The 25,949-nt window shown below is 36.6% G+C and overlaps 1 protein-coding gene across 3 annotated transcripts in view; it reads right to left on the bottom strand.

Moving 5' to 3' along the window:
* ATP8A1 (ATPase phospholipid transporting 8A1) overlaps window positions 1-25,949 on the bottom strand; it is a 244,009-nt gene that overhangs the window by 173,373 nt on the left and 44,687 nt on the right. The window contains exons 6-9 of one of the 3 annotated variants that reach the window (XM_056125630.1): window positions 15,893-15,933; window positions 6,692-6,765; window positions 4,080-4,149; window positions 1,925-2,052 (exon numbers count right to left, since the gene is read on the bottom strand). In XM_056125630.1, the coding sequence (XP_055981605.1) occupies window positions 1,925-2,052; window positions 4,080-4,149; window positions 6,692-6,765; window positions 15,893-15,933 (313 nt within the window). Of the gene's footprint in view, window positions 1-1,924; window positions 2,053-4,079; window positions 4,150-6,691; window positions 6,766-10,473; window positions 10,548-15,892; window positions 15,934-25,949 lie in introns of all 3 variants that reach the window. The other 2 variants (XM_056125629.1, XM_056125631.1) reach the window with 2 other exon arrangements.

Below are 25,949 nucleotides of genomic sequence, written 5' to 3'. Positions count from 1 at the left end.
TAAAACTTTCTAGAATTTCTATTTTCAAAAGAACATTCATTACTTTTATTTTCCGTGGCATGGAGCCTCATACGTGTGTAGCATGCATGGAGTCTATGGAGCCACACCCCTAGTTCTATGCCTGCTACTGTCAACTCCTCTTTAGCTCTTTCTCAGTCTCTGTCATCCTTCACCTGTATAATGAAGCACACAGGTGTTCATGGGCTAACTCCAAAGAGTTATTTCTCAGTCTACTTGTACTTGACCATCAGCAACATTGACCAGCTTTAGTCATTCCTTCTGCATTGGTAGATTCCTCACTCTCTTGGTTTCCACTCTAACAACCTGATCTTAGTCTCTTGTACTGGTTCCTCCTCTTTTCCTACCCTCAATGCTAGAGATTCTCCAGATATTTTCATGCAATCTTCTCTTTTCTGTTGCTATACTTTTCAACGATTTCTTCCAGTCCCCTAGCTTAAACATCTATGCCATCTACGTAAATTGAGATTCTACCCCAAACTCAGGCTTATATATTTAACTAGCTCCCTGACGACTTTCTTTTGCCATCACAAAATTACTAAGTGCAAAAGTAAATGCTAATATTCTACCTTGCAACCCAAACCCCCCAATGGATCCCTATTTCACTAATATCACCTTTTCAGTGACCTACTAAAGGCTACATGGTCTGACCCAAATTAATCTCATGTACTTTGTATTACTTTACAACTCCAACCAACTGACCCTTCTGATATTTTCTCATTACACAAAGCACTTTCCCATTTGAAAACCGTGTAATGATAAACTAATAATTTGCAATAAATATTCCTCTTCCTGAAATCCTTTTCTTCAGATCCCTGAATGGCTAACTTCCAAACTCACAAACTCATACCTTTGCTCAAAACTTACCTTCTAAGCAAATCACTACAATCACTCCAAGTAAGTAAGAGTGATCTCTTCCCCATTACCACTTACCTGGTGTTATTTTTATTAAAGCAACTCTCACTTTCTGACATAGTATAGAGTTTTCTTATTATTTTGTGTGTTTGATTTGGTTTTGGAGCCCCACCCAGCTGTGCTAAGGGCTTATTCCTGGTTCTGTGCTCACGGATCACTTCTGGCAGGCTTAGAAAACCATCGGGATGCCAGGAACAAACCCAGGTCAGACACCTGCAAGGCAAGTGTCAGGCAAGCACCTTACCTGCTGTATTATCGCTCCAGCCTTTATCATTTTGTCTGTCTGCTTGTGTTTTCCCTAGTGTAGAAAGTAAACTCACAAAAGCTAGATGATATCACTTCTTTGTTTAGTGCAGTTTCCTTCAAATCTGTACCTGATCTAGATCACTAGGTGCTGAATACGTAACAGTTAAGAAGAACAGCAGTAAAGAAGGAAAAAGAAGAGATAAATGTGCAGAAAGTAAGCAGTAGCAAAAGATAATATGGCCTAGAAAAAGCACGTACAATAACAGAGAAACTTAAAAAAAATTCCTGTGCAATGAACCCCTTGAAGCATGGGGTTTATGATCTTTGGCATATGTGGACTGGTACTAGTTTACAGACTAGAGGTAGCAAGCCACTGATCTGAGATCATAGAAAAGAAACAGGCAATGGAAAATTCGTGTTCAGTCCTATGACATGAGTATTCTGGTCAACATATAAATCAACATATAAAACAACATGTAAGGACACAGAATATCCCTGAAAACACTTAACTGTCAGGTTTGCAGGGACACAGGGGAAGTCTTCAGTTATACTAAGTGTACAGGGCTAAGATCTAGCATTTTCACAAAGGACTCTGGGTAGCAATACAGAAAAATGCTTAAGAAAACAGTTTTGAGTAATCAAACTCATGAGCTTAAGAAAATACATTGCTAGACTTCGAAGAAATGCAGCATATACCCAGCAACACCATAAATTCTATACTTTCGTGAAAACTAGTTTTACATACCCAAGTTCATCAAGCCTGATGTTTCCAACAAAATCATAGAGATGTCTATTTGGGCTTTCACACTCAATTCTGCCAGAAATTCTCATCAAACTGTCAATGTCTTTTATATCCGATGTGGCTGATAAACCCTGTTTAGAGAATTTTAAATAAGCAAAGAATGCATTAAATAAGTTGTGTATGGGAATTCTGAATTTTTCCAGACTGAGAGATGTAGATGATTCCCAGCTTTTATGAGCGATTCGCCACTTATATAACATTCTGTGTTAAGTCATAATTAGTTGGTATCTTTCTTTTCACCCGAATAGAGGTTTTTTTTTTTAAGCACAAGAATAGGACAGTTTTTGTAGAAGTTCTTAAATATATTTGAGACTATAATTATTCTGAAGACATTTTGAAATAAATTCTTAGAAAACCACCTGCTTCCCCTAATAAAATTTAGCATTACAGAATCTGAATCTGCTAAATCCTCAAAAGAAAATTTAAAAAATAAAAAGAATCTATATCCAAAGAGAACAGTTATTATTATTATTTTAAAGTATATTGAAAAGGATAACTTTAACACAATTCTTCCATCTGATCAACCAGAATTGACCAAAACACAAAGGCCCTCCTTTCTGTGGTACTCAGACCAGGGGCTCTGTGCTAACCTACTTCTGCCACATGCCCCATGTTATTTCCAACTTCTGCCTAAAACTTTTAAAAGGACTTTTTTTAAAGTCCTTTTAAAACTTGAGGGGGAAAAATTACATTTTCCTTCTATTATGAATGGTACAAGAAGTAAATATGAAAACCTACCATTGAAATTAGTGATGACTTTTATGAACAGCAAGGGAAACTAAGCCAGTTCAATATAGCAAAGTCAAATAATTTGGGTCAAGTGAAGAGAGAAAATAAAGCTAACACATGTCAATGCCATCTAAAACTATAACTACTATTTTCAGTAGAGTATTGGCAGTTTCATAAAATATTAAAAAGTACTGTTACAAATAATACTTATATGATAGACTATATAAATAAGTCAAGTAAATGAGTCTTTCATAATGCTTAATCATACAAGTTGCTAAAATTTTTTGTAGTGGAAAGGATTTTTTTTTTCTTTTTTTATTAGTGAAACACCATGAGCTACAGTGGTAGATTTACAATTTTTTGTGCTTGGGTTTGATTATACAATGATCAAATACCCATCCCTCCACCAGTGCCCATTTTCCACCACCATGGATAATATCCCCCCCACCCCCATCCCCCCCATTCCCCCCTGCCTCTGTGGCAGGGCAATCCCCTGTGTTCTCTCTCTCCTTTTGGGTGTTGTGGTCTGCAAAAGAGGCATTGAGTGGCAAACATGTTCAGTCCATAGTCTACTTTCGACATGCATCTCCCATCCTGGGAGGATCCTCCAAACACCCTTTATTTGGTGTTCCCTTCTCTATCTGAGCTGCCCTTTCCTCTAGAATGCCCGACTGGCCACTAAGCTATGGAGTAATCCTCCTGGTGCTGATCTCAGCTATTCTTGAGTATTAATCTCATATTTTGTTACTTTATATCCCCCAGATGAATGCAATCTTTCTATGTCTATCCCTCTCTTTCTGACTCATTTCATTTAACATGATACTTTCCATGTTGTACCACTTATATGTAAATTTCATGACTTCATCTTTTCTAACAGCTACATAGTACTCCATTGTGTAGATGTACCAAAGTTTCTTTAACCAGTCATCTGTTCTTGGGCATTCAGGTTTCTTCCAGTTTCTGGCTATTGTAAAGAGTGCTGCAATGAACAAACAAATGCAGATGTCACTTTGACTATACATTTTTGCCTCTCTGGGATATATTCCCAGGAGTGGTATTGCTGGGTCAAATGGGAGCTCAACTTCTAATTTTTTGAGAATCGTCCATACTGTTTTCCAGAAGGGCTGAACCAGTCGACATTCCCACCAACAGTGAATTCTTCCAAATCTTTAAAGAGGAATTACTCCCTATCCTCTTTAAGCTTTTCCACGAAATTGAAATATCAAAAACACTTGCGGAAAGGATATTTGCATTTTGTTAGAATGACTTCAATTGAACATTATGAAAAAAGCTCTCAATTCCATGCCCACCACCTCCAATTCCCCCATTACACCCAGCAAAAATAGTATGAACCTCTACTAGATCTTACCTGTCTAATTTTCAGGTTTGTCTCACCATCTAAGTTGGATGTTTCGATGTAGCACATGGCCTGGGGCTCACTGTTGTTTAAAATTAAAAAGCAGAAAGATTTAGTGGGGGAAGGAAAGCATAACTTATTTAAACACTTAGACTTGCAGAGGCTTTTTATTCTAAATAAGGCTTTCAAGTCACCTAGTTTCCGAATCATTTTCATTCTAACACGAAGCTGCTATGTGGCAGAACCCATGCAGGACCACTGGGGATGAGTTTTTCAGCCCAAAAGAACCAAAAGCCATTTCCTAAGAACTATTCCTACACTTCTTCAAGATAATTTCATTTATTTAACTGTTACGTGCATCTGAAATTGTCCATCCATACAACAGAGGACATGGAAATGCATCTGAAATGCAAAGCACTTCTGTGCCCAGATTTATCTTTGGCTCATCACTGTCGAGTGAGATTTCATGCTCACATCCCACATGTAAATTGGTAAAGAAAAAGTGGCTGATTAGAAAATTCCAGATTGCTGCTTCTATAAACACACTATAACTACCTTTCCAGAAAAGATAAATAGAATCTTTATTTATCTTTGGAACCATTCTATTTAAAAAGTGTGAGGCTACATTTAGAAGTGGCTTGAACACATTTTACAATGAAATTGAATATATACTTGTCTCACCCATCCTGGCTTTCCCACTCCTGATTTTCTCATTTGTTAAGATGGCTTCAGAGATTCTTGGGGCAGCTAAAATTAAAATCAGGCAACCTTGCAGTATTCTAGGTTCCTGATGTGAACCTAGAATATTCATTTTATGGTTCCCCACCAAGAAGCTCTAGTTAAGTCTGGCGTGCAGTTGCTAACTAGCTAAGGGGCCCATGTCTTCAGTTTTATTACAACCACAGCACTCTGAACCCCTTCTACCCTGCTTCTTGTTACTTTACTTGCCCAATATCTGTTGATTGGTGAATTTGTATAATCTTAACTTCAGATCTATGAAAAAGCATTTATGAAGTTATATCAATCTAATAATAGCAGTTAGTTATAGGACAAGGCTAATTTGCTGAGGATTTGCAAAGATTATGTTTATTATAAACATAATCTCTGAGAAGTGTGTGTACTCAGAGTTAGACATTTGCCAACCATAAATACCTGGAATTTCCTAATCAACTTCCAATTTGTACATGTGCAAAACAACTTCCAGTTTCAAAAAAGGGCATTTAGCTAAATTTTGTGACTTGATGATTTGAAAAAAAATTATTGAAATTCATGGATATTAAAAGTTTTACAGATTTTAGTGAAGCCCTGCAAGTTCTTCAATTTAAAGATTACATTCCTTTTTCCCAAAAAGCTGATACTTTCATCTAACTCAAATTTTACAATACTTATATGTTAAATGCCTCAATTACCCCATGTTTTATTTTATATTATGGTAGTGATAGTAATTTTACTTTAGTGATGGATTCCAATTCATTATACTTATTTATGTATATGATAAACCTAATGGCTTAATATATATTTGAAACACAATGACTTATAAAATTTAAAAAAACATCTGATTATATAATTATGTATGATGTGACAACAGATGTTATCTGAACAATGTTGATTCTATAATTTGGCAAGTGAAATCCATTAAAAACTTACTTATTGAAATCATGTCATATTAAAATGAAAGTAAAAATCTAATATCTATTTCTTTTATTTCTAATCCTTTTTTTAAAACATGGCAACTTTTCTAGAACTACAAGAGCCTATAGCTAGCTTATATTTGAAATGGGGCCAATAAATTATGCATCCAATTCAGAGCATTCTTAATCCATTAAGACAGCCATGATTGAAGTGGTTCTTGATAGTGCTATGAGAAGGCAGCAAGTAGTCACAGAGAAGAAATCATGCTAGATGACAACTATTTCAGCAAATTATGATGACATCCAAAACACAAACTACAGTCAAAGAGGCAAAGCAGGCTTTTTGATTAGTAGGTGGAAAAACGAAACAATACACATACCACAATACAGACACTAGGAGACAGCTGAAATTTATCACAGAAACGTGCACTTTGTCACTAATAACAAGTGGGATAAAAACTGATCCCAAAGCATGCGGTACAAAATGTACAACATCCAGCTTTGTGCAGGGGGTCCTCTGTAAGCTCTATACAAGCTCAAATTACCGACAGAATCAGAATCACTGAAGGGATTTTACAGAATTTCTAGAAACTTTAAACGTGTTCAATAAGATGAACTTCACATTTTGCTTCATGAAAAGCTTCACATTGATTAAGAACAGTAGCCTGAAGAGGTAATAAATTAATCCAAAGGATTTTGGCATGTCGTTGAATAGGAATTGACATTAATGATATTGAAGGTGCAAAGGAAATTCATTCTACCTTTACTGACATGTCTCATAGCCTCCTACTGATAACAATAGGAGATGAATCTGCCCACTTGAAGGACAAACATGGACTAATCTTTAAAATATCTGTGACATGTCCGTTATTAAGAAGTATACAGAATTTTGTGTTTTAAAGGGACAGAAACAGAACTTGAGATTCTTTGGGTGCAAGTGCTGAAGGGTGAGGATCCGCATACACACATCCTGTGTGATTCAGTGGTTCTAACCTTGAGGACAGGCTGATGAGATCTGCTGGGAGGTGTTCCCCATTGGTCACTTTCACTATTTCCCCTACTGCCACCTACAGGTCCCAGTTTAAAATAATTAAAATGGAAAAATAAAATGAATAACGGGGGTGGGGGAGGGGACAAACAAATGGACAAAAGAGACAGAAAGTTTGAAATATTATTGAAAAAAATACATGTTAATAAAAATGTCTAACGCCACTTTTTTCAAAACTTATTTTGATCAGGCCTTCTCGCACAAAAAAATGAACATTGAAGGATTTGTGTTCGCTTTTAAGCTCAATTTCCAAGTTTTAAGTTTTCAATTGAGTCACCACGAATTACAGTTACAAAGAGTGATGTTTTTGCAAAGTTTGTGAAGTTTATTCACAATATATCATATTAATAAAATTTTCACATAGCTACTTTAGCTAAGAACAGCTTTACAGACTTTTCCTTGTCTAATCCCTCACACTCATACCATCTAGTATGACTACCACTAGAAAAAAAAAATAACTGTGGAAACTAGTGTCTTAGGTTTTTGAAAAACAAAGACGTATATTATCTTAACTTTCCTCCTATTTATACATTAAAAAAACATTAAAACATCTAATTCTAAAATTTTCAAAATTAAGTGCATAAAGTCTTAATTTTAATGCAAAACTGCTAAGTGTTTTAGGAAGTTTGAAGATGTAATTGCAGCCTTTTAAGTTATTTAGAAATACAAGTAATGCATTTAGAAGGACAAGGAGAAATTTTTCAGAGGGCATTTAAATAGATACGGTAAGATTCTGTTTGGAACTCAATAACTTGATTATTAAACTATTTTGTACTTCTAAATATAAATATGTACAATAAAATGTTTATTCATTTTGAAATGGATGTCCATGAAATAAAACTTCCAACTATGTTCATGCTTCAACTTCAAACTACATCTAAGAAGATGCACTATTAGTAATGGATAATTAAAAATGCTTGGAAACAAATATAATAAACTGCATATTCTTACTCCTAGGTGGTGTTCACAGGTGAAAATCATCATGTCCTAATTTTGATTGTGGAAACAAATGGTCATATACTGGCATAAGAAAATGATTAGATTAGGAGTTAGGTATTACAACCATGACTTAGTCCTTACCTAAATTTTCAGTAGTGAAAAATCAGACAAAGTTCTTTGTATTTTTTATTACCTGATTGCTGGGCTGGAGTGATAGCACAGCAGGTAGGGCGTCTGCCTTGCATGCAGCCAACATGGCCAACCCGAGTTCGATTCCTTTACCCCTCTCAGGGTGCTCGGCAGGCTACCGAGAGTATCTCGCCCCCACGGCAAAGCCTGGCAAGTTACCCATGACGTATTCCATATGCCAAACACAGTAACAACAAAGTCTCACAATGGAGACGTTACTGGGCCCACTTGAGAAAAATCAATGAACAACAGGATGACAGTGACAGTGACAGTGACAGTGCCTGATTGCTGACAAAACTTTTATTTATATTGTAGGGTTAGTGTAAATTCAAAAGAACCAAGTAATGCAAAAATTCTTTGAGAAAAGTAACTGCTGAAAGGTTGGCATTTGTCATCTTGATAAAAAAAAAATCTAATAGTACAAACCTTATACTTCAAAGCATACTAAATAACAAAACTAAGAAAATTGTATTGTCTAAAAAAGTAATCTTTGGAGGAAGTTAATCCCTGTTGATTCCATTTTAACATTTAAGAGTTTAGATACTACAAGCACAGATCTTATTGGGTATTTCTGGGATTGAACAAAGGGATCAGAAAATATTTTGAAAACTGTCAACTTACAAAAATGTCATCTTAATACAGTCAATTATTTTTATAAGTTTGATCATACAAAAAGTGAATATAGCAACTGGTGTTTCAGCATATATGATGATCTTTAATAAACTTTGTACCGATGATGGGCTTAATAAGAAAACCACCAATACTTTATTAAATTGGTAAAACACTTTACCATCATTTTGAATTTTGTTCTATAAATATATTCATATGATGATTGTTCTATTATACAAATTAGACTTTTATCTAGCACCACAAAGTTGTTAGGCATTCTTAAAGATTATTAATTTAATATTTTTATAAAAAAGGAGTGATAGCACAGCGGTAGGGCATTTGCCTTGCACGCAGCCAACATGGCTGACCCGAGGTCGATTCCTCCGCCCCTCTCGGAAAGCCCGGCAAGCTACCGAGAGTATCTCGCCCGCATGGCAGAGCCTGGCAAGATCCCCGTGACGTATTCGATATGCCAAACACAGTAACAACAAAGTCTCCAATGAGATGTTACTGGGCCCGCTCAAGCAAATCGATGATCAACGGGAGGGCCTTTACTTTTACTTTACTTTATAAAAAAGGAGAACTGGGAGATATTAGAATTTGATCATTTAATTCAATTTTATCTCTTGAAAAGTTGTAAAATCAAAACCAGAGATATTAAATACTTTTTTCTGAATTATGAAGTCATGAAGTCATGGGAAAAAACCTTGGCTTTCTACCTCCTACCCAGGTTTCTCTCAGTACCTAAAACTATTCAGTATTTGAGACACTGTAATAAGTTCATGGCTAAATTCCTTTTCCAGGGGTCATACACCACCACTGCCTTTATTTTGAGTTTTGGAAACGTACCCTTCATAAAAAAAAGAGATGCATTTTCTTTTGTTTTAATATTAATCCTATAACTTTTCTAAAAAAAATCCATTTCATCCACTTAACTTCATAGTTTTCTTTATGCAAAGTAAAATAATAATAAAAATGTTTATTTAAAAATCTATTAATTTTTATTCTTTTAAAAGCAAAATGTATAGGCAAATGGCAAAAAGACCCCTATCTATAAAATGAACATGAATACCTAGAGTTACTTCAACTACCAGCAGTTCTAATTCTATAAGTACCTGAACTTATAACTTATTTGTTTCATTAAGTTCCATTTACTGATAAAAACCAATCACAGAAATGACCTGATTAAAGAGGTTTTGAAAAAAGGGCACTTTTCATATTCATATGGGTTTTACAAATAAAACAGTCCAAGGAAATGATGATAAACAACCTCCAAGATGTTAAAACCATCTTCCCCCTTAATTTACATTAAGGACTAGTTTCATGGATTTAAAAACCTAAAGGCATTTAAGAGTCACATTCTTTAAGGGTAACAGTGCCATATGTTCAAAGTACTAATTTATGACAATCTTAAATGTGCGTAAAATAAAAATTATCTAAATCAACCATGAAATAACTTAAAAGGAAGAGTAAAGTAACTTTATTTTCTTTTTTGTTGGAAGAGTATGGCATGTCAAGAGATGATGACAGAAAAAAACCAATTCATCCATTTTCTCATACCATTTCACCATAAAGATAAAGAAACTTTGCAGAGACATACCAATGCATACCTTTCACAAATTGATCATGAACAAGGACTAGGAGATAAAATCATCAGAACCCAAGCCATGTATCATATAAAATAAGTAATAGGAAATCTTACAGGAGTTCAGAGTCTACACAAAGTATCTGTACACATTCAGAGAAAAGTAGACTCTTTTTTATGTAATTACAACATTTAAATTATAAAACAAGTATCTATTACTTATTCTATATGAAAAAACATGAAAGAGTCCCTTAAGCCCAATTAATTTTTTAAAGCTTAATTCAAAAACATTAGAGAGGTTTATAATTCCTCGTTTATTCCTTATTTCCTTGGAGAAATCACAAGGTCAATGCAGAGTAGAGAAACCATCCTCTACACTGTTTGAGCACCAGCAGGTATCTCTACCTTGATGAAAGAAGTACAGTGTCAGCAGGTATATACTCTTTGCCTTTTATTATAACTATATCTCCAACATTTACCTGAAAGAAAACTGGGAATTGGTTAATTATCTGCATTGAAAGACAGTTACAAATAGACAATCCATTATACTTAATAATAGAATACACTGTAAAATTGGCTCTGGTATATAAAAAAACCACTGATCTTCACAAGAATGTTATAGAATAAACCAGAAGTAAGGTCAAGAATGGGATGATTCTTTAAAAAAAAGAAATGTTGTATTTTTTGTTTTAATATTAATTCTATAACTTATCTATAAAAAAAATCCATTGCATCCACTTAACTGACTTCTCAACTTCTCACATTCTCTCCCTTTGGCATGAAATAAAAAGGAGAAATTGAACAAATGAAACGTTTTCCCTGCTTAAGAAAATCTCAACACAGCTGGAAAAAATACTGTATACGTGCTCATTACTCTTATGATATCCTATGAAATAGTTGTTACCTATAATCGTCATTTTGAGAGGAAGAAAAGGAGTATTAGACTCCAAATTATTTGTTTCAAGATCACAAAAAGGAAGAGTTTAGCCTTCAAGTGACTTTCGTGGCAAAGCCTCACTGTGCACAGGTAAATTTACTAAAACTCTGTTTTCAAATAAAAAATTAAGGGCTGGTTCTCTTTCTTATTTTACTACCTGTGAACACTTTTGTGAGCCTGGTACAAAACAAGCTAAAACACACTATGGCTACAAACTGTTTGAAGCAATTTAATCATGGGTTTGTCACACAAAATTTGGTAAAAAAATACAACTCCAACTATTTGGCTTGCTGACTAAGCCAGGTTTACTAAGTTATACTGACAGCAAACTTCCATTATATCCTCAAAGTGCCAGCTCTACCATAGCAGCTAAATATAAGCAATATATCAATAGAAATAATTAAAAGAAAAGCTTTTTGGTTAAAGTCTTTCTTCCCTCCTTTCCTGGTCCTGAAATAAAGGAAAAAAGAATGACTGTAACAGAGATAGCCCATGTTTCATATGTACATATACATATATATATATATATATATATATATATATATATATGTATATATAACCAGGGAGCATCCGTTTAGGGAAGGTTAGAGGGGAATCTTCTCATCTGAGGTAGGAAAACTGATTCTTCAGGAAGGGAAGTTATAAATGCCTAATACAGCTGAAACATGTATTATGTGAAGCGGACAACTGGCCAAGGACCTATAATCAAATATTCTTTCCTTCAAAAAAGGGCAAGCTGAAGGGTGAGAGGAGAGCAACTAAAACTGAAAACTGGCCTTTAAAATGATGTGCTGTCAGCTCCCACTCAAGCAAAATTAAATCCAATCTGGGGCCAGAAGATAGCTGAGTGCCATGGTAGCACACATGCTTAGAACGTATACTTGAGTGTGCAAGGTTTAAGGTACAAGCCTATGCCTGGACCACAGGGCCCCCAAGCACCACTGGGACTAGGTCCGATTGAAAAGGCCCCTGACAAGCACCTGAAGCCTATTTTAGGCCTTCCTCTGCCCTGAGTCCCCATTGTAGGCTGGGTACATATACATAAAAAATATATATTTTACTTAAAATATATATATATATTAAAAGAAACTATAAAAGTTCATAAACTTTGAAAAGCTAATCTAGGCTACCACTGAAATGCTCTTTAATTGCCTTCTCTGTGTTAACATTTACTCTTCAGACTATATGCTTCATAAAATCAGGATGTTTGTTTATATTACAGTGTTGTGTCTAACAGACTTAGAAAAAAATCCCTCACTGAAACATCTGCTTTCCAATATCTTTAGTCATTTTAAGACAAAAGAAGGACTCACAGTTATTGAACTGTAGTCTAAGGGATATATTAACTCCAAAATGATATAAGGTAATGACAGTAAAGATCAGGGAAAACCAGAAATGTACTAAATGCTAAAGCAACTCTCGTAGCACTGTGAGAAAAACAGGGAGCTCCCACATTTTCTCCATACGATGCCTGTGTTTCAGATCACTTTCTCAAACACATCCAAGCACTTCACTCTCTGGCAAAAAGTTCTGACACAGCTCCTAATGTAACACCTTCCTCTAAGACTGGTGTGTACATAAGGAAGAGACAGAAAAGTAAGTCAAGATAACAAAAGTTCTCTGAACACAAACTCTAGTTGGAAGAACAGTATCACCAAGGGGTCTAAGTCCCTGCTTAAGACAGGGAACAGGGATTTTGTGACAACTGGAGCCCTATCATTAGTATTTAAAATCTGAGGGTGGAGTCCAATGGTCAGATGACGATATTTTAACATGGATTTTAAATCAAAATAAAATTTTATAGCACACATTTTAATGGGCCTTGGGGCAAACAAATGAATCTTGGTCCATTTGTACATCCCAGCATATTTATATTTTTACTAAAGAATTTTTTTCCTTTTTTGGGTCATACCTGGCAATGCACAGGGGTTACTCCTGGCTCTGCACTCAGGAATTACTCCTGGCGGTGCTCAGAGTAGCATATAGGATACTGGGAATTGAACCCAAGTTGGCCGCATGCAAGACAAACACCCTACCCTCTGTTCTATCGCTACAGCCCAATACTAAAGATTTTTTAATATAAAAATATTAATCCAAAGAAACATTTCACAGTGGAAACTTGCATGCATTAAGGCTGGTTTAACAGAAGGACTTCTACATATGCATGCAGTCTGCTACTCTAAAGTTCTCTATAAAAGTCAGGAAAATCCTTTTGCTTCTATGGTTTAAACTTTCCACTTGTATCTCTCAAAAAAAAACTGTGAATAATCTCAGTTTGAATCTCCATATGAAAAACTAATCTTTAGGTGAGCAAATATGCTTTTGTTTCAAGAGTGGTAATTATAAGATGTTGTAATTCCAAAACTTTCTTTGAAAATGAGATACCTTGTGCAATTGTGAAAAGGCATGAGGGTAGTAATAGGAGAAAAGTGTTAATGTGGAAGAGATGAAGTCTTCAGATCTTTGAATGACTGGATTATGGCCTGCATATCTGTAAATCCTTTGAGGTCTATTTCAAAAGAAGCCATAGTAGCAGCACATTTTAAAAGGCAGATAAAGAACTTGAAACTAAAGACCATTTTGCTAAGGCTTATCATATTACTTTGGCATGTGTCATGTGTCAGTTCCTTGGTTTTAGTTAATTGATTTCCATTTTTAACTGTACAAAAATTACATAGACTAAGGGAAAGATTTACCCCTTAGTCTGGCTAATCCAGCTTGCAAGCCAGTTTTCATGTCTGTCCATTGAGTATTCACTATTCCATTTCTCTAGGGCTGGCATCGTAGTTTACATGCTTCGGTTCTTTTTCACCTGTGATTATATTTTACCACACAGAAAACTTATCTGTCTTGTTTGTTGCTATGAGATCACTGCTTGGCATTTGCACTCAATAAATAATTGAAGGAATGGAATCATTTTTCTCTCTATTGCTTCAGAACTTGAAATTACAGCTTCTATCACAAAACAAACCAGAATGTAGAATGTCATGATTTGATTTATAAAATTCTTTCCTTATTGTGGATACACCTAATTTCACGTTTATGATAAATAACACTGCAATAAACACTTTCATATGTGCACATTTTGCACACTTTATGATTATTTGGGAGGGATAAGTTTTTAGAACTGTGATTTAATGTTTCTTATTTAAAAGGGTCTAATCACTAATCCATAATACTGTGAGAATTTTTTTTTTTTTGCATCTCACCCAGCGATGCTCAGGAGTTACTCCTGGCTCATGCATTCAGGAATCACTACTGGTGGGGCTCAGGGGACCATATGGGACGCTGGGATCAAACCTGGGTCGGCCGTGTGCAAGGAAAAAGCCCTACCCACTGTGCTACACTACAGCCCCAATACTGTGAGAATTAAATATCTAACAAATTTAAATTCTATCTCTTTACCCAGTAAAATGTATGACACTTATTTTCCAGTTGTCTGAAAGGTCTGCCAGTCCGGATAAACAGAAGCTAGTAATTTCATTTTACTATTTTTGTCTCAAAAAACTGAAAAGAATTATAATAATTTAGACAAACTAGCACAACCTGAAATAATGACTTTTGGGAAGACAAATCATTTTAACAAGTTAATCTTAGCATTAAGATACAGAGAGTTATCTCCTGCTTTTAACTCTGTTTTTTTAATAAGCACTCTAGGCATGAAGAAATTGATACATCAATATGTTATGGGATGTTGACAGGTATTTATATTATATTTGATAATTCTAGCAAAGAAAATTTATTTACACTAAAGTTCAGTTCATCACACTCGATTAATTCTTTATTTGCCTTCTCTCTAAAATACCTAAGTCTACTAATGCCAGATGAGCATAACAGAAATTTTTCTTGAAGTAATAATTTTTGGTTTTTGTCTTGCTCCTGTAAAAAGAGATGACTATCAAAGAAAGAAGGAACAAAGTATTTTCCTATTGTTATTTTTATGTCAAAGATCAGAGAGAGAGCGAGAGAGAGAGAGAGAGAGAGAGAGAGAGAGAGAGAGAGAGAGTAAATGGTGAGTTTTTAAATATCCACAAAAGTTGTCAACTTCTATTCTACCGACTGATTGAAAATCAACATAAAAAAGGCAGTGAGCTCAGACAGAATCCACACACTTGGATTACCCTGTGCATCACAGTGAAGAACATGATTTTTCTCCCTCTGGAGGCTAATGAGGATGAAACTAAAGGCCACTACTCTGCTATTCTGGCAAAAATAGAAACCAAATGCCCGGTGAATGATTAAAAGTTAAATGTCCTTCCATAATTAAGAAAAAACTAGTAATAGTTGCTTACCTTTTGAAATCAAGGTCTGAAAATATGAACGCTTTAAAAACATTTGTTAAATCAGGATCTACTCATTAACTGCCATGTTAGAGGTCCTGGAGGAAATGAACCTCTTGATGTTATGACACCTGACTTCCAGCAAAAAGACGTTTCCAATAGGAAACTGTATTTAGTTACATTTTCAAAGAGGAATAGGTGTATGGAAATGTGACAGAATATGAATTTGAAATGAAGAAATGTAAAATATCAAAAAATAAACTTTTATTTTTACTTGGTCAGTAGATGATCAAAACAAAAAATTTGAAGACAAAATTATTCCTAGTTAAATAAATCTGTGAAAAACATAATTTAAAATGTACCATAACAGAAACAAAAAAATTCTAAGTATTACCTTTCACGGTGATAGTCTTTTTAAGTATCTAGTTGATTTAATATATGGAAGAATTAATGTATGTTTATAACATTAATTACTGAACGACTTTCATATTAAAGGAACTGCATATATTTTATATATGTATAATATACATACATATATATAACTGAATCTATTCAATTATCTCTTTAGGCATATCTTCTTTGAAGCAAAATAAAAATTGACGCATACCTTTTCCCAGTGCACAATTTCCCAAGCACCATTTCTCAAAACTGGAAAGAAAAAATATGACATTTTAGCCAACCTTTTTAATAATTTCTTAAAAGCCAATTTATGATGTATTAAACAAACAGCTTCAAGTAAATCAACTAGCTAAAATTTGTCCAAGTTTAAAAACTAATTTAAACAGCAAAGTTCTAGAAAGATAATAAAGAATTAGAAACCACTAATGCTATGTTTCTTATCCCCCAATTACACATTACCAACAGGCATAATCTCATTACAGATGCTAAGAGTTTTTTTTCAGCATATAGAGAATTACAAGGCCAGGGAAATGACATAAAAGGGGAACTGACAAGTTCAAAGGCATTTCAGAAGCCATAAAGGCAGTGATGTTAGTAAAAATGAAAGAGAGAAGGAAGGAAGGAAGGAAGGAAGGAAGGAAGGAAGGAAGGAAGGAAGGAAGGAAGGAAGGAGAGAAGGAAGGAGAGAAGGAAGGAAGGAAGGAAGGAAGGAAGGAAGGAAGGAAGGAAGGAAGGGAGGGAGGGAGGGAGGGAGGGAGGGAGGGAGGGAAAGAGAAAGAGAGAAAAAGAGAGAGGAAGGAAGGAAGGAAGGAAGGAAGGAAGGAAGGAAGGAAGGAAGGAAGGAAGGAAGGAAGGGAGGGAGGGAGGGAGGGAGGGAGGGAGGGAGGGAGGGAAAGAGAAAGAGAGAAAAAGAGGAAGGAAGGAAGGAAGGAAGGAAGGGAGGGAGGGAGGGAGGGAGGGAGGAAGGAAGGGAGGGAGGGAGGGAGGGAGGGAGGGAGGGAGGGAAAGAGAAAGAGAGAAAAAGAGGAAGGAAGGAAGGAAGGAAGGAAGGATAGCAATGGTTCAAAAATCTTTTTAAATTACAAGCAGAAGAGGATTTGAGTTCTAAATAATAACTAAATATTCAACACAAAAACTAACAGAAAAAGACAGCACTTTTACATTTATCATAAGGCAAAAGAAGACAAGTTTCTGCATTTGGTTTACTGAGAAGGAATAGATACAAAAGGTTATTTTATTGTAAAGGTTGATATTTCTTCCCTGTCTCTCTACTTGTTTTACAAAAGTTTTCAATAGGCCTTTTGTATTTTTTCCTTCTATGTAAAGCCCTCTGGCATAATGCTGAATATATCAATAGACACCAGAAAGATAAAATTAAAGAAACAGGAAAGAGAGTAATGTGAGGAAGATAAGCGTAACACTTAGTACTCAAGAGAAAAGGAAGTCAAGGTCAGTGAATAAATTTATCCCACAGGTAATTCCATGAAAAGCATAGCTAATATTTGCTTTGTTTTAACATTAAATTTTCTGGGAAAGACTCACTAACTGGCAAAAAAGGGGTTGCTCTTGCTCGGCAAATATTTGCTGAAAGACTAATATATATGTACAAAAATAAAAGATTCAAGTTCATTTTTGTGAGACGAGATGAAGAAAATCTCAATGACACTAACTCCCCAAATATCAAACAGGAAATTTAACATTAATTATACACCAACAGGTCTTAAACTCAGTATTATCTTAAATCACATATAAAATATTGAACAATGCCAATAAATATAATCCCTTTATATTCCGAAATTCCCTGAACCAAGAAACAGTGTCTCATTCATTTCTTTATCTCTGGCAGCCTCATCACACTCCTAGGAATAAAGTTACTTAAATTTTTAAGTGTATTAATGCAACAAGAAATATATTACAGATGTATTTCATTAAAAGAATTTTATTGGCTAATAAAACAGGATTAATAATAACAATAATACAAAGTTAGAGCGATAGCACAGAGGTAGGGCGTTTGCCTTGCATGCGGCCAACATGGCTGACCCGAATTCGATTCCTCTGCCCCTCTCGGAGAGCCCGGTAAGCTACCGAGACTATCTCGCCCGCTCTGCAAAGCCTGGCAAGCTCCCCGTGACGTATTCGATATGCCAAACACAGTAACAACAAAGTCTCCAATGGAGACATTACTAGGCCCGCTCGAGCAAATCGATGATCAACGGGAGGGCCTTTACCTTTAATACAAAGTTGGAAATCTAAAAGTATTTCTAATACAACATCTATAACTATATGAAAAGTCAAAGCTCCATGTTTTAAATACTCATACCACTGATTACTGCATCCTAATTATTCATATATCTACTAAGTTTACCCAAGCTCATCCACAGAAGTAATGTCATCTCCTCGGGTTCCTGAAACCCTTTGAGGATTGGCAAAGTGCTATTTGTATGTTGAGGGTCACAGCCAGCAGTGCTCAGGGCTTACTCTTGGCAGGTTCAGGGAACCAGATAGGGTGCCAGGGATTGAACACAAGTTGACTAGATGCAAGGAAAGTGCCCTACCCACTCTGTTATCTCTCTGGGAAAGGCATTTGTCTTGCATGCAGAGAGTTAAATGGTCCGGTGTTTAGAGACAATCTCTGCCATTGCTTGTGGGACCTTCTTCAAAATTGATTGTTTCACAGAGTAAATGTAAGCACTCTCTCTTAAATCCTTAACCATGCAGCATAACATAATCAGTATTCAACAAGGAGCATTGGCAAAGTGCTCTTCAGATCAATAATTACCAAGATAAACTAACACTGAATGTTGAGGCTGGAAGGCTGGAGTGATTTAAATCGGGAAAGCATGGTTCAACAGTACCTCGGGCATCTGGTCAATAGCAACACTGGTGTTGGGAAAAAAAAGTAGCAGCATACATATATATTTGTGTATAAAATATATATGTATACATAATATATGTATATATATATTATCTATTTGGGGATGCACGTGACTATGCTCAGGGCTGTACTCCAGGCTCTGTGCTCAGAGATCACTCCTGGTGGGTCTCAGAGGACCATACGCATTAGAGTCAAGGACTGAACCAAGGCCAATCATGAGCAAGGCAAGAATCTTAGGCCCTGACTATCTCTCCTGCCTGTCATCTACTATTTTTAAAATCTAGAGATTGAACATGAAAGAAAAAACTTCGAGATTAACCGGAAAAATCAGGTCACTAAATGTCCCACACCAGGACATGAGCATGGACCCGAGCATTGGCTGCCTGCTTTGCTGGGGCTCAACGGCTCTACTTGCTGCTACCTCGCTGTTGCTGTGAGCCCAGCTGCTTCCGGCATGAAGCACCTGCCTGGCTCACGCTCAGGAAATTTTCTTCTGTTTACTGGCGTCGAACAACAAACCACAAAGAATTTAAGAGTTCCATTTGAACACCTGGAAATCTACCAGGCTGAGCAATTTGCAAAATAGCAGAAAGTTGCCTCCTGCCCACTTACAACCCACTCTCCCTTCTCAGAGGTAAAGATCAATTAAATGCCATGATTCACCTTGCATTTCACATACACTGAACCATTCAGTATATTTTTTTCTTTCAGTTTTTTCAGGCAACAGTTTTATTTTAATTTTTTAAATTTTTTTATTTTTTTTACCATTTAGCATTTTTGTATTGAGGTCTCAATTTATCAGACTTGCAGACATTTTTTTCTTTTCTTTTGCTTTGAAGGACTGGAGCGATAGCACAGCAGTAGGGTGTTTGCCTTGCACGTGGCCAGCCTGGCAGACCCAGGCTCGATTCCTCTGCCCCTCTCAGAGAGCCTGGAAAGCTACTAAGAGCATTTCGCCTGCACGGTAAAGCCTGGTAAGCTACCTGTGATGTATTCATATGCCAAACACAGTAACAAGTCTCAAAATGGAGACGTTACTGGACCCGCTAGAGAAAATTGATAAACAGCGGGAGGACAGCGCTGCAGTGCTTTAAGAGGCATATGCATTTACTTGTATTCTACTTATTAACATTTGTTTTCAATAGACATGGGATTCAGTCCATTTTTATAGAACATATTAATTGCTATACAAATCACTCTCTTGACTTGAAAAATATGCACACACATTTTTACAATATAAAATTGCAAACAAAACAAAACAAACCTCTGAACAATAAAAGGTAAACATCCTAAGAGCACTACCCATAAAGGTAAACGTTTCAGAAAAAAAGAAAAACAAAAACCAGACTCCCTTCCTCTAGTGCTTGGATGCCCGAGGCAGGTAGCAGGCCTCTATACTACTTTCATAATTAGAAAATTATAGATAAATGCTAAGTTAAAATGGGAAGATCCATTCTGCTTCCTGTGCTTTCTAAAAATAAATATCTCAGGAAAGACACAACACTGGTCTTTGATCTTCTTATTCTCCAAACCTGGGCACCTAAAATACCTTTAAGGGGTCTGGGGGGTATTCTGGAAGCAAGCAGCGTGGCAGGGGGCCGAGGCAGCATTGCTGGGGTAGGGACAACATCTTGGGACACATGAGCACAACAATGATGCGGCAGTGGCCAATTTTAATTGTGGCTCTTTCATGGCAGGGGGGAGATGATGGGGGGAACCAAGAAGTCCTCTGATCTTTCAGGAACCCAGATCACTGTCTTAGCTCCCTTCCTAGGTGGCCCGCAGCACCACTGAGAGTTTTGAGTCCTGCGAAGAGTCTGACATAGACACAGACCTGATGCAGATGGGTATCTTTTCCTTCTCCCCATTAAATTGTCACAGTAGTATAGAGTTAATAATTTTTTCCAATCCAAATTAATTCATCAAGGCATCATGATTTACAATAGCATTAATATAAATGTCTGAGGCTTATTAACACATTTGTATCCTTACAAATGTACACAGAATGAGGTAACCCTTACCCCAAACTCTTCAGGTTTCCCTTTCGCTCATAAAATAAATCTGATATTACACAGCTTTAGATAATGCAGTTCCTACTGACCACCCTTCCCCCATCACCTCCTCCACCTGTCCCACAACTAACTGTGGTGAAAGCAAGTTCCCCTTTCTACCTCACTCCTTTGCTCAGGTTTCCACCACTAGATCACACTTTCCTTCCAGTCACAGCCAGATACTGTCGACACATTTTCTTGATTTCAACTTTTAACACTGCTTTCCAGGCGATGTTGCCTTGACACTCACTCTGTCACCAAAAAACATGCACGCGCTTCCTCAGAGCTGGGATCATGGTTTTACTAGATATTTAGCTGAGAGGATTTATGGAAAGGCTGTCTCCTTTTCCAGCTTAAAGATCTGTGGCAAGGGAAACCTTCCCTATTACTCTGCTCACAGTTATGCCCACAGAGCAATGAGGTGGCGGCACAAAGGTGCTTTGGAAATATTTTCCAGATGGAAAGCTGGTTCTAGGGATACTCCTTTGTATTCAGTATCATATGAAATCATTGGGATCTTACACAGACTTACTAAAATACAGTAATAGATCTAGTAGAACTCATGTTACAAACTACCTCCACATATATTAGGAAAATACATTAGCAGGTCCTTGATATATGAGACTGGGTAACTATATGACTCAGATCTTCCACCCAGGTGTATTTCCAAAAGAACTGAGAACTTATGTTCACACAAAGACTCAGACATGCACAAATGCTCATTGAAACGTTATTCATAATAGCTCAAATGTGAAAACCACCAAAACTTTCATCAACAAATCAGTGGATAAACAAAATAGTGCATATTCTCATATAATGAAATATTAAAAGTAAAGTAAAGGCCCTCCCGTTGATCATCGATTTGCTCGAGCGGGCCCAGTAACGTCTCCATTGGAGACTTTGTTGTTACTGTGTCTGGCATATCGAATACGTCACGGGGAGCTTGCCAGGCTCTGCCGTGCGGGCGAGATACTCTCGGTAGCTTGCCGGGCTCTCCGAGAGGGGCGGAGGAATCGAACTCAGGTCGGCCATGTTGGCTGCGTGCAAGGCAAACGCCCTACCGCTGTGCTATCACTTTGAAATATTATTCAATCATAGAAAGGAATGAAGTCTTGTCCATGTATTGATAAAGATGAATCTTGGGAAGATGATGTGGTTTAAAAGTCAAACATATATATGTATACATATAAAACTACACACAGTATGATCCCACTTACATAAAACACCATCCTAAATGGACAAATTATAGAAACTACCAGGAACTTATAGAGAGCAGAAATGGGGGCTGACTGCTAATATATAAGGTAAAAGGTAAAGGCCCTCCCGTTGATCGTCGATTTGCTCGAGCGGGCCCAGTAACGTCTCCATTGGAGACTTTATTGTTACTGTGTCTGGCATATCGAATACTCTCGGTAGCTTGCCGGGCTCTCCGAGAGGGGCGGAGGAATCGAACTCGGGTCGGCCATGTTGGCCGCTTGTAAGGCGAACGCCCTACCCGCTGTGCTATCGCTCCAGCCCCACTAATATATAAAATTTCTTTTATGTAGAGGCGACAAGAATATTCTGGAATTAGTGGGAATTGGTGCATAATCCTGTGGGTATCATGAAATCCACTAAACTATATAGTTAAAAATTAATTTCAGGGGCTGGAGTGATAGCACAGCGGGTAGGGCATTTGCCTTGCACATGGCCAACCCGGGTTCGATTCCCCGCACTCCATATGGTCCACTGAGCACCGCCAGGAGTAATTCCTGAGTGCAGAGCCAGGAGTAACCCCTGTGCATTGTTGAGTGTGACCCAAAAATTTAAAAAAAAATTAATTTTAGGGCTGGAGAGATAATACTGGAGTTAAGGTTCTTGCCTTGCATGTGGGGTGACTCTTGTACCATCTCCAGCACTGAGACTGGTCTCCCAAGCACCATGACATGTGACCCAAATCCCAACTCAAAAAAGAATTTGATTATATAAGTTATATAGTAACAAAAAAAAACAGCTACAAAAAAATATGACCCACTATTTAAACATTCACTTGAAACAGACTTCTCAGATTAACTTACTAGTGTGAGCAGGTGCAAAGGTTATCTCCATCAGACAGACTGAATATAAACTTCCTCTGCCATCAGTCTAGAACACCCTTTCAAGCTCTGTAATCTTAACTGACCCTCCTTGAAATGTTCCCACTTTGCAGATGTTGGTTAGTTCACAAGTAAAAAAAAAAAAAAAAAAACCCGAGTGCCATTATGCTGGGTTACTTTTAGTGGGATATGAGTGTTGCAACTGATTTCCCAAATCCAGGAGTCTTCATACCACTGCAGCAGGTGGACACCAGTGGACTTTCATGGACTCCGAGATCTGGTCTTCCTCACCTGCTGTCATTTCTGCTCAACCTTGGTCCAATTAATCCTCTCTGCCTTTCACTAACCCACCTTTCTGCACTTGCCCCTCTCTCAACCTGCCTTCCAGTAGTTTCTGAAAGGAACCTCTACCCCCACTGGAACAAGATATTCTCCTCAACTTCTCTTCCCCATTCTCTATCCCTAAGTTTTCTCTCAGTGAAGAGTTGGTGTAAAACGTGGCCTCCTGCAAAAATGCACACATCCAAGATTTTTTTAAAGTAGATCATTGGCTGCCAACAAATTATATCAAAATTCTAAATCAATGTAAGTGTGTAACTAAGGAAACCAGATGACTTTAATGGAATAGTGGCAGTCTTTCTTCATCTAACACTACTCTGTTCAGGTGAGGAAGACCAGTGGCTGCATCCTTGCACACTTTTCTCTTGACAGGTATGTACATAGGCAATTTTGCTTTCTTTTCTCTATAAAATTATTTCTCTAAAACTGACTTTCCCATTTACGACATAATAGATGATCTCAAGACAAAGCCTAGAGACTTAATCTCTAGGTTTAAAAAATAACTAGTCATATGGAGACATCCATTATGATGGGTCAGACAAATGATGAGATTCACAAGACACATGACTTTACCCAGTAGTACAGGAGGGAAATGAAAAGTCCAGACCTGCATCAGGCAACAAGAAATTTTCAGGCACAGTTCCCTTCTCATTCATTGAGGATATAGATTTGAACCTCCGTGATTCCATAATAGGTACGAATAAAAATCTTAATTTCAGAGAAGGCTAGAAAAAGGTTAGCAGGGGAGTATTTAATACCTGCTAGTTAATTACCTAAACTAGATAATAACGAGGTAAGCCAGAAAAGTTATCAGTCTATGTTCCTCCTTAAATGAAGTTAAGAAACTTGTCTGGGGTGCCTACATAGGATTTTCATTCTTGTTCTAAATCACCAGTCAATTAATTCACTTTGGTTGATCTCACATCTTGCTTTTAGGGAACCAGAGATAAGCACAAAACTGACCTACTTCAGCGGAGAAACAACTGTTATTGGGTTTTATTGGTTTGTTTTATTAAGGTAATAGAGGTTTCTGAGAATATAAATATTTATATATTTAAGGGGAAATTTTACCACATCACATCCCCCAAAAAGTGCCTATTTCCCAACTGCTCATTGGATCCTTTCAGCCTACTCCTCTCCTGTCCTACTGGTAACCTTAGAATCCAGGAGTTTGTTTTATCACTAGATCTTGTATCTTCATTTCCTTTGTTTATACACCCATATGATTGAGATCATATGATATTTGCCTTTCTCCTTCTGATTTATTCGATTTAACATGATACAATAGAGAAGATTTAATTTTGGGGGTGCACATCGGTGATGCTCAGGAGTTATTCTTGGCTTTGCACTCAGGTATCAATTCTGGTGGTATTTGAGGATATATGGTACTGGCAGCATATTGGATGCCAGGGATTGAACCTGAATTGGCTGCACTGAAGGCAAATGCCTGGCCCAATGTGTTACTGCTCTAGTCCCAAGACTTCCTATTTTCTAACAGGTAAATATGGTGAATACAAAAGCACAGCTTTTTTATCCCTTCATCTGTCTTTGAACACTTGTGTTGTTTCATATCTTAGCTATCATAAATAGTGCTACAATGAATATAGGCGTGCATATTTTTTGGAACTGGTATACTAAGTTGTTTGGATAGATATGCACAAGTAGAATTGAAACAGCTCCATTTTACACAATGATATTCTAAGGTACTCAATTATTTTCCTTTTCATAGAAATCACATTTTTCATTTTTTAACCACTATCTCAAATAACACTGAAATATATTGTATTATTGTGTTCTACACAAAAGGGCCTCACCAACTTCAGGGTATCCTGAGCCACTTTTCTCAGACATAATATGGTTACTTATCTTAGAATCTGTAGCAATTCTCACTCCATCAGCAATTTACAAAATTCGCTGACTATAAACCTAACAAGCAAAAATTATTATCAATAATTTGAATTTGTTTATTTGATGGCTATTTGATATTTGTCTTGAAGGCTATACTGTGTGGATTATGCAAGTATTAATTTACTTTTATATCATTACATTGAGAATTCTTGGGGTTGGAGAAATGGTACAGGGGTCAAAGTGTTTGCCTTGCAAGTAGCCAACCTGGGTTCTACTGCTGGCACCACATATGGGCCCACCAGCCCAGCAACAGTGTTCTCTGAGCACAGAGGTGTGAATGAACCCTGAGTTCCACTGGGTATGGCCAAAATTAATTTTTGAAATTATAACTTATCTACTTAGAATTCTCAGTGTCATGACATAAAGTAACTACACTCTGAAAAATACAGACCATTGCAGGATGTATAAAACAGTAATATTGACTCCACTGTTAAAAATAAATCTTTCTTTAATTAAAGAAACGTTATTTATAAAGTTACTGATAGCTGTAAATAAATCATCTCTTTAAAAAAGAATGCTAATTATGCAGAGAATCATTTCACTGACAAATTATAGAAACTTGCTACTCAGTAGGCTGTCCCTGGAACCACAGGCTCGCATTAGCTGGAGGCTTGTTAGAACCAAGGATGTTTCTACCCTCCTTATTATTTCACTCCTGGGATACAAAGCCAGAATACAGAAATTAGATTGGATATGCATAGTTCCCTAAAACTTGAGCTTGGATCCAACATACATAGAAATCAAAACAATATTCTGGTAGTGTAAAAAAATCATTTCACAACAGATGAAAAAAAAAACTTCAGCTTTTCTCAAGTTAGTTATATTGTAGGATGTAATTAAGTACTAAGTGTATTTAGGCTAAAGCACTGAATTATGTTACATGTTGCTCTTTTAACATATGTCATGGAAAATATTGGGAGCATAGTGAAAGATAAGTTTTAAATAAAATTCAAATAGGAGCTATATCTAAAATAAAAAATAAAGCATTTGACGTATCTAATAGTTCTAATTTAATAA

The sequence above is a fragment of the Sorex fumeus genome, unplaced genomic scaffold (genome assembly GCF_029834395.1).
Source record: "Sorex fumeus unplaced genomic scaffold, SorFum_2.1 ptg000055l, whole genome shotgun sequence".
In the NCBI taxonomy this organism is placed as follows: domain Eukaryota; kingdom Metazoa; phylum Chordata; class Mammalia; order Eulipotyphla; family Soricidae; genus Sorex; species Sorex fumeus.
Note: the sequence above shows the minus strand (reverse complement) of the source record. Positions and strands in the feature narration are given on the sequence as shown.